The following is a 9,293-nucleotide window of genomic DNA, read 5'->3' on the forward strand; positions in this document are numbered from 1 at the left end:
CGACAGGAGAATCACTACGGTCACCTCAGCCCGAGAGCATCAGCGGCGGACGCGAGGGCTGTTGGGAGTCGTAGTTCATTCACTAGTACCCGCTTCCCTCAGAGGCAGTCAAGCCTAGTTCAGATCACGACATTTCCCAGGAGGCTAAGCGCCTTCCTCAGGCTTGGGGGGGGTCGATAGTCCCCGGGAATCCCCACACGCTTAGGCTCTTGGGAGTTGTGGTACTAATCCAGTCAGGGTTGGAACCATGGCGGTGACCAAGGACCTCTTACAGATGGACCTGTACGCGTTATTAGGTATCGAGGAGAAGGCGACGGACAAAGAGGTGAGAACTGGGGCGAGGAGGGCCGATCCCGAGCGACCTGGCGGGCTTTCCCGTCTTGGCGCCTCGCCCGAGGCTGGCACCACCAGCTTTCCACGTTCGGCCGGGCCCTGAGTGGGGAGCGAGGGGCGGCCCGACGGCCTCAGGTGGGTTCCCAGACCTTTCCTGAATGGTCTGAGGGCCTCACGAGGAAGAGGGGGCACGAGAGGGAGGCTCCTAGCGCGGGGAACTGTACTGTGCTCTCCCCGTGGCCCTTGCCTAGAAGGGGCCGCGGGTGAGTCTGTGACAGACAACCCTAGCCTACTTCCTGCGCCTGCGCAGTGTCAGCCTTCGATTCCGCATCTATCTAAACTGTGGCAGGGGGAGCTTCATTGTCTCTCTCTTGCTGGCTGATTTAACTCTGCTTAGAGCCTAGGGCCGAAGAAAGGCCAGGTCTCAAGGCTCCTCCATTCCTTTTTCATACCCTCCGTGGCAGTGTGACCTATGACTCTGCCATCTCTATTTTCTTTTTACATCCCAGCCCTTTGACTCTTTTCAAGTAGCAGATGCTCAGGTGTTGCCCTCTCACCATGTGCTAGTGGGCCAAAAGCAGGAGGATCAGAAGGATAAGGCAGATGACCTAGAGTTTCACGGGAAGGCGTTGATAGATGTGTCAGGGAGTGGGACACTGATCAAGCTGTAATTAAGATTTATGTTACTTTCCCCTGGATTATGGTGGTAGCTGTAGCAGTGTAGGAAGGGGAGGCAGATAAGTCACCAGATGGAAATTAATGCCTGCAGATGCCCCTGTACCTCCAGGCTGCTCTGCTCATCGGCAGAGCTTGTGAGAAGAGGAAGCTCTGGGGCAGAAAAGCAGGGAGACCCATAGGACCCTTGAGGAGGGATACTGTCAGCCTGTACAGAACTGTTCCCTGCAGCTGCAGCTGAAATCAGAAGTGGGCCATGGGGATGTATACACAGCACCAAAAGCATCTGTTACACCTATCTCATAAGTCTTAAATTTTCACTATTAATAATGCCTAACACCTATATAATACTATGTGCTGGACACTATTCTAAGTGTTCTACATTTGTAAATTGTTTAATTAGTACTTCGTTAATAGTGAGAAATTACTTTGGACACTTCACACCAGATCTAGCCAGTGTGTTGGAACCTCGAAGTTGAGAACTCCTGAGGAAGGCAATTAAGAGCCACTGATGTATATATTAATCAGAGAAGTGACATAATCAGATTTTAAAGAAAATATTCAACATCAGTGTGCAGAAAGGACACAAGTAGGGGGTGGGTAGAGGAGCTGCCACTAGGGGGTCAGGTGGGGCTGTTGTCTAGGCAAGAGGCCAAGGTCTAAGCAGCACAGTGAGGTTGGGATTCAGTTTTCACTCAGGTGAGATAAGGGATAGGTGAGACGACTTTTTTAAGGGATAGGTGAGATGACTTTTTTTTAAAGAATTTTAAAATTATTTATTTATTTATTTATTTATTTTGGCTGCGTTGGGTCTTTTGAGTTGTGGTGGCACGCGAGGTCTTCGTTGAGGCATGTGGGATCTTTCTTTGAGGCGCGTGGGCTTTCTCTCTAGTTGTGGTGTGCGGCTTTTCTCTCTAGTTGTGGCGCGCGGGCTTTCTCTCTAGTTGTGGCGCGCGGGCTTTCTCTCTAGTTGTGGTGTTCAGGTTTTCTCTCTCTAGTTGTGGTGCGTGGGGTCCAGAGCGCATGGGCTCTGTAGTTGCAACTTGTTGAGGTGCGCGAGCTCAGTAGTCGTGATGTGCGGGCTTTGCTGCCCTGCGGCATATGGGATCTTAGTTCCCTGACCAGGGGTCGAACCCGTGCCCCTTGCATTGGAAGGCGGATTTTTTACCACTGGACCACCGGGGAAGTCCCCTGGAATCATTCTTGATACCTCCCTATCCTCTCACTCTTGCATCTAGTCCATCACCAGGTCCTAATGAATTCACTTCTCAAATAATCTCCAAACATGTTCATTAATCTCCATCTCCACCACCACCGCTCCAGCCCAAGTGCCCATCAACTTCCATCTGAATGATTAGAGTGGCCTGCCAACTCATTTCCCTGCTTCCAGTCTATTCTATTACACTCTGTTGCACTCCTCCAATTTGTTCTACTCACGGAAAATGGAATAATCTTGGTGCTCCTTTAAAACCCTATTGCACTTTTAATAAAACATGCAATAGAATTTCTTACCCCTTCTTACATGCTTTTCCCTCTGCCGAGAACACTCTTTCTCCCCTTCTGTTAACCTGGGTTGCTTTTACTTGGCTTTCAGAACTCAGCTTAAATGGCACTTCCTCAGAGAGGCCTTGCCTATTGTACTTTCATAGCAGCCACTTCTCCTTTCCAGCACTTATATCAGTTTGCAAGCATATATTCATTTGTGTGATTATTTATCTCATGCCTTACTCCCCTCTGTACTCTTAGCTCTGAGGAGCAGGTCTGGTCCATTCACTTCTGTAGCATCCCCTTCCTGGTAACTGGCACAGAGTAGGCTCTCAATAAATATTTGTTGAATGAAGGAAGTAGCAGCTAAGAGCCCACTGGAACAACTTGGCTTGAGAATCAGGAGATCTGGGGCCTCATTCAGAGCCTGACTTTCCTCAAATGTAAAACGAGGGAGTTGGGCAAACTATGACTTCAGGGGTCAAATGGCCCATGACCTGGTTTTTAATGAGCCATGAGCTGAGAATGGTTTTTCATGTTAAAACGATTGTAAAAAAAACAACCACAACTCAACAACAAAAAACCGAATAACTCAATTAAAAAATAGGCAAAGGACTTGAATAGACATTTCTTCAAAGAAGATATATAAATGACCAATAAATACATGAAAAGACATTCAGTACCACTGGTCATTAGATAAATGCAAATGAAAACCACAGTGAGATACCACTTCATACTCATTAGGATGGCTATCAAAGAAAAACAAAAACAGAAAGTTACTAGTGTTGGTGAGGATGTGGAGAAATTAGAACCCTTGTACATTGCTTGTAGTGCAGCTGCTGTGGAAAACAGTATGACAATTCCTCAAAAAATTAAACATAGAATTACAATATGATCCAGCAATTTCACTTCTGGGTATATACCCCAAAGAAATGAAAGTAGGGACTCAAACAGATATTTGTTTTTTATTTATTTTATTTACTTTAGGCTGTGTTGGGTCTTCATTGCTGCACGCGGGCTTTCTCTAGTTGTGGAGAGCGGGGGCTACTGTTTGCTGTGGTGTGTGGACTTCTCACCGCGGTGGCTTCTCTTGTTGCGGAGCACGGGCTCTAGGCACGCAGGCTCAGTAGTTGTGGTTCGCGGGCTCTGGAGCACAGGCTCAGTAGTTGTGGCGCATGGGCTTAGTTGCTCTGCGGCATGTGGGATCTTCCCGGGCCAGGGATCAAACCTGTGTCCCCTGCATTGGCAAGCGAATTCTTAACCACTGTACCACCAGGGAAGTCCCTCAAACATATTTGTACACCCATGTTCATAGTGGCATAATTCACAATAGCCAAAAGGTGGGAGCAGCCAAAGTGGCCATCAACAAATGAATGGTTAAACAAAATGTGGTATATACATACAATGGAATATTATTCATCCTTGAAAAGGAAGGACATTCTGACACATGCTACAATATGGATGAAACTTGAGGGTATGATGTTGAGTGAAATAAGCTAGTCACAAATGGACAAATATTATATGGTTCCTCTTGTACAAGATTCCTAAGAGTAGTCAGATGCACAAAGTAGAATGGTAGTTTCCGGGGGCAGGAGAGTGAATGTGGAATGAGGAGTTAGTGTTTAAATGGTACAGAGTTTCAGCTTTACAAGATGAAAAAAGTCCTGGAGACTTATGGCGGTAATGGTTGCACAATATTAATGTACTTAATGTCATAGAACTATACACTTAAAAACGGTTAAAATGGTAACTTTTATGTTAATATATATTTTATTTTATATATGTTTTACAGTAAAAACAACCAACCAAAACAGAATAAAAACAAAGAAGAACATATGTCACGGGAATTTAGAGAGTCAGCAAGTCCCAAAGGTAGATGTTTTTGTTCCCCATCCAGCCCTAAGGGAGACAGGTGGGGCAAGGTATCATTTTCTTGTAGGAAAGCTTTGAGTTGAGGACCCAGGTTTGGTGTGGAAGTTCTCCGGGGGAGAGGATAACGCCCCAGGAATCCAATCTCCTCCTAGAATCCCAGGCAGTAAGCCCCAGGTTCTTATGTGCTAATGCACATGTGCCTGTGTGCGTGTATGTGCGCACACACACAGGACAGGGCCGGGCCCTAGAGCCTGCCAAGATGAAGAGTAGGTCATGGATTAATGCCACTTGCAAACCTTGAAGAGATTCTGAATTAATCTCAGGGATTATTTAGGTGACTGCAATGGCCTTCTAATCCTTTTCCTAGTTCTGTTCTTGCCCCCTTGAGCCTCTTCGCACAGCAGCCAGAGTGAGCCTTTAGATGGTAAATCAGATTGTGTTACCTCTGCTCCCAGCTCCCCAGGGGCTTCTCATCAGTGTTAGAATGAAGCCTGAAGGCCCTCCCTGGCCCTTGAGGCCCTCAATGCCTCTCTTGCATGTTCCCTACCACTCTTCCCTTACTCACCGGGCTCCAGCCACATCAGTCCTATAATTTTTTTTAATTGTGGTGAAATATACATAACATGAAATTTTCCATTTAAACCTTTTTTTTAGTGTACAATTCAGTGGCATTAAGTACATTTACATTGATATGCAACCATCACCACTATCCGTCTCCAGAACTTTTCCATCATCCCAAACTGAAGTTCCATAACTTTAAACCTTAACTCCCAATTCTCTTCTCCCCTCAGCCCCTGGTAACTACTATTTTACCTTTCTTCTCTATGAACTTGACTATTTTATGTACCTCATACAACATGCAAATATATAGTATTTGTTTTTTTATATCTGGCTTATTTCACTTAATGTAATGTTTTCAGGTTTCATCCATTTTGTTGAATGGATCAGAATTTCCTTCCTTTTTAAGGCTGAATAATATTTCACCATATGTATATACACATTCTGTTTCTCTACTCATCTTTTGATGAACATTTGGGTTGTTTCAACCTTTTAGTTGTTGTGAATGGTGCTATTAGGAACATGAGTGTATGAATATCTGTTCGAGTCCTGCTTTCAGTTCTTTTGGGTATGTATCCCACAGTGTAATTGCTGTATCATTAAAATTCTATGTTTAATGTTTTGAGGAACTGCCATACTGCCTTCCGCAGCAGCTGCACCATTGCACATTTCTACAACAAATGCTCAGTCGTTCCAATTTCTCCACATTCTTCCCACCACTTGTTATTTTCGGTGTTTTGGATAATAACCATCCTAATGGATATGAAAGAGGCCTCCAGTGATATTTTTTCAAACTCACCTAACACATTACTGCTTCATGGCCTTTACATTTGCTAGTCCTTCTGTTTAGAACATCTCTTTCCTGGTAGTTGTATATCTCACTCCCACATCTTATTCAGATTTCCATTCAAGTATCACCCCCTACCCTCTCAAAGGCTTTCAGAAGTCGTACATCTAATTACTACACATTGTATTACATGCCCATTTGCTTACCATTGGTCTCCCCCATTAGAATGTAAAAAATCCAGGAAGGAAGAGACTTACTCTTTTATGTTTACTGCTATGTCTCTAGCACCTAGAACAATGCCTGGCCCTTGATAGGTGTTCAGTCAATCCTTGTTGAATGATTGAATATGTATTATTACTTTCTTATGCAGTCATACTTTGTGGCAAAGTGAAATTACTAGACCAATCAAATATATTTACCAAAAGTAAATGTATTTAAAAGCTTTTTCAAAATTGTCTTTCAGAAAAGTGGTGCCATCTTATACTCCCACTGGGTAGGCAGGAGATCACCCCATCTCTCAGCTGGCAGCTCCCAGCCTGGCTCTCAAAAACAGCATGCTGTGTGCCCAGTGCCTTGCACACACACACACACACACACACACACACACACACACAGCAGGTCCCACAGTTCATTAAATGAAACTTTACAGTGTTCTCCCTGCCTCTCTTGTTTTTCTCTTTCTTCATCTGTGTTTTCGAGGAGGGTAGAAACATTTCCCACAAACACCATTCGATTCCACAAACTTTTAAGTGCCTACCTACTGTGTGCCTGTCGCAGAGCCTGGTGCTAGGGATACAAATGTGAAGAGAGCAGTTCCTGGAGGGTCACCCCATCGTGTCTGTTTCCAGCCTCTCTGTCTCTTGCTTTTGTGGTCCATCATTTTGAAATGCAGAGGTCAAAGTTGATAATTCTAGAAGGTGATGCTTTCTAATCAGATGGTGATTTCCTAGAGAGTGTAACTTATGTAGAAAATGACAGCTTTTATAACTAATCTTAACAAGTAAGGCCAAGAGTCGTTGTTTGTTACATCTACCGTGTGTTGAGAATGGATGGAAATCATAATACAGAGCCTTGAGCAATGTTGGGAATTCTAAATGTGCGTTTATAATCATCTTTGTACTTATCACCAGTGACAGTTAAGAAAGTGGACTTTAGAGGCAGACTGCCTGGATATTGGCTCCATGATTTACCTAGTTTGTGACCTTGAGCAAATATTTAACCTCTGTGTGCCTTGGCTTCCATGTCTGCGAAATGGGAATGGTGGCAGTCCCTCTTCGCCGGCCTTGTTATGAGGCTCAGTCCAGGCAAAACACTTGGCAAGGCACTTGGCACAGACTCACTACAAGTTCCCTCATGCTGTTATCATTGTTGCTCCACCTTCCTAACACTGTAAGTGCTAATGTCCAATGCACATCTCCCAAACTCATGTCTAAGTTTACCCTCCACTCCTCACACCTTCTCACTCATTCCAGTCCTGATAGACCAGTGCTGATTCACCTCACACTACACCAGTGATTCTCGACCAAGGCAGTGGTCAGGGTAGAAAGGCGGTGGGGCATCAGGTAGAACAAAATTGAGGATCAGCAGAGTTCACTATTCAGTTCAAATCTACAAATGAATGGAGTATGTCACCATGGACAAGGGACTGTGTAGGCATGGTGGGACTTCAGAGCTGAAGAAGACATCACTTCTGCTTTCTGACAGCTCACACAATATAGTAAAGAATGAATTCTGAGGTAGAGTGAAAGAGGTGGAATAAAAGTATATAAGGAAAATGCTGTCAGAATAAAGAGGAAGACAAGATTCATATGATTGGCAGGATCATGGAAGACTTCCCCTGAGGAGGTGTTTTTGTGCAAGACCTTGAGAAGAGAAAAGAATATATCACAGCAGGGTTAAAAGGGATCATCATGGTCATTTACTCTCTTCATTTTATAGACAGGAGGATGGAGGTCCAAAGAGGCTATGGAACTTGCTGAGATCACCCAGTGAGTGAGTGTTGGGTCAGACTGGAGCCCCAGTTTAATATTCCTTCCACTGCTCTGCAGTTGACATGTAAATTTCTCTCCTGTCTATAGCAGCCTTGCCTTTCATTTGAAGCCCTTTGAAGGGTACATAACTCACTGCGTCTTGGCAGGTATTACTTGGTGAAGTTTGAAAATGCATTTTGATCAACTGTTTGAAGACTGAAGTTTTAAATGTATTTACCAGGAAAACTCCCATGGAAACTTAATATTCACCTTTTCAGTTTATATTTTATTATTGCTTTAAGGAAAAGGCTGTTTTACCTGTTTGCTAGCTAATAACTTTATTTTTTAAAGGGAACTTTATTTTTATTTATTTATCTTATTTATTTTTGGCTGCGTTGCGTCTCTGTTGCTGTGCGGGCTTTCTCTAGTTGTGGCCGGCGGGGGCTACTCTTCGTTGCGGTGCGTGGGCTTCTCACTGCAGTGGTTTCTCTTGTTGCAGAGCACAGGCTCTAGGCACGCGGACTTCAGTAGTTGTGGCTTGTGGGCTCTAGAGCAGAGCGCAGGCTCAGTAGTTGTGGTGCATAGGCTTAGTTGCTGCGCGGCATGTGGTATCTTCCCGGACCGGGGCACGAACCCGTGTCCCCTGCGTCGGCAGGCGGACTCTCAACCACTGCGACACCAGCGAAGCCCGGCAGGAGGATTCTTAACCACTGTGCTGCCACCAGGGATGCCCTAATACCTTTATTTAAATCACTTATTTCTGTTATACCCTAGAATGTGATACATTGACATTGTTTCTTACAGATTTAAAAGGAATAAGTTTTTGGGCTTCCCTGGTGGTGCAGTGGTTGAGAGTCCGCGTGCTGATGCGGGGGACGCGGGTTCGTGCCCCGGTCCGGGAAGATCCCACACGCCAAAGAGTGGCTGGGCCCGTGAGCCATGGCTGCTGGCCTGTGCATCCGGAGCCTGTGCTCTGCAACGGAAGAGGCCACAACAGTGAGAGGCCCTCGTACAGCAAAAAAAAAAAAAAGGAATAAGTTTTTGAGGACAGAGAAGGACTTGAAGGAATGGCATGAAGGGGTAGAAGTCAAAGTGCCTGGCATGACAAGGAATAGGACATTGCCTAGGGTCTGTTGAGGGTGTGGCAGGAGTTGAATCTGAAAAATGTGGTATCTCTGGGCCTCTAGGCCCTAGGGTGGTTGGACTTGATTCTGTGGGCATCTGGGGGCCATTTCTGGATTTGAGGTGAGCCTGACTCAGTCCACTGTCTCCAGTGGGAGCCTTTCTCAAAGCCTCTTACCTCCAGACCAGGCACTGAGGCCTCAGGGTTGGGCAGTGAGCCTGGTTTCACTTGACAGCTGTCGTTCATTCACCAAGGGCCTGACCAGCACTGGGTGGGACCAGGAGCCAGGCCTCTAAGTCCTCTCTGTACCTCTCTGATGGTTAACTCATTCCTGGGTTTGTCTGTCTGGCTGAAACTCTGAATTTTTGAAGTTCTTTGGCTGCCTGTTAAGTCAAAAGGAATGATTCATTTGTGTTTGTAAGCTGTAAGCTATTCATTAGCATTCAAGATAATACCTCATATTTACATGACACCAAAGTGCTTTCACATA

General features: G+C 45.2%; 1 protein-coding gene across 3 annotated transcripts in view; it reads left to right on the forward strand.

Moving 5' to 3' along the window:
• Window positions 1–165: 165 nt before the first annotated feature.
• DNAJC17 (DnaJ heat shock protein family (Hsp40) member C17) overlaps window positions 166–9,293 on the forward strand; it is a 39,533-nt gene continuing 30,405 nt past the window's right edge. The window contains exon 1 of one of the 3 annotated variants that reach the window (XM_089907348.1): window positions 166–325. In XM_089907348.1, the coding sequence (XP_089763474.1) occupies window positions 248–325 (78 nt within the window). In that variant the 5' untranslated portion in view covers window positions 166–247. The remainder of the gene's footprint in view (window positions 326–9,293) is intronic. The other 2 variants (XR_016392117.1, XM_022587442.2) reach the window with 2 other exon arrangements.

Source organism: Delphinapterus leucas, chromosome 2 (assembly GCF_059928025.1).
Source record: "Delphinapterus leucas isolate spDelLeu-1000000601 "Yukka" chromosome 2, BTC_Dleu_Yukka2, whole genome shotgun sequence".
Classification (NCBI taxonomy): domain Eukaryota; kingdom Metazoa; phylum Chordata; class Mammalia; order Artiodactyla; family Monodontidae; genus Delphinapterus; species Delphinapterus leucas.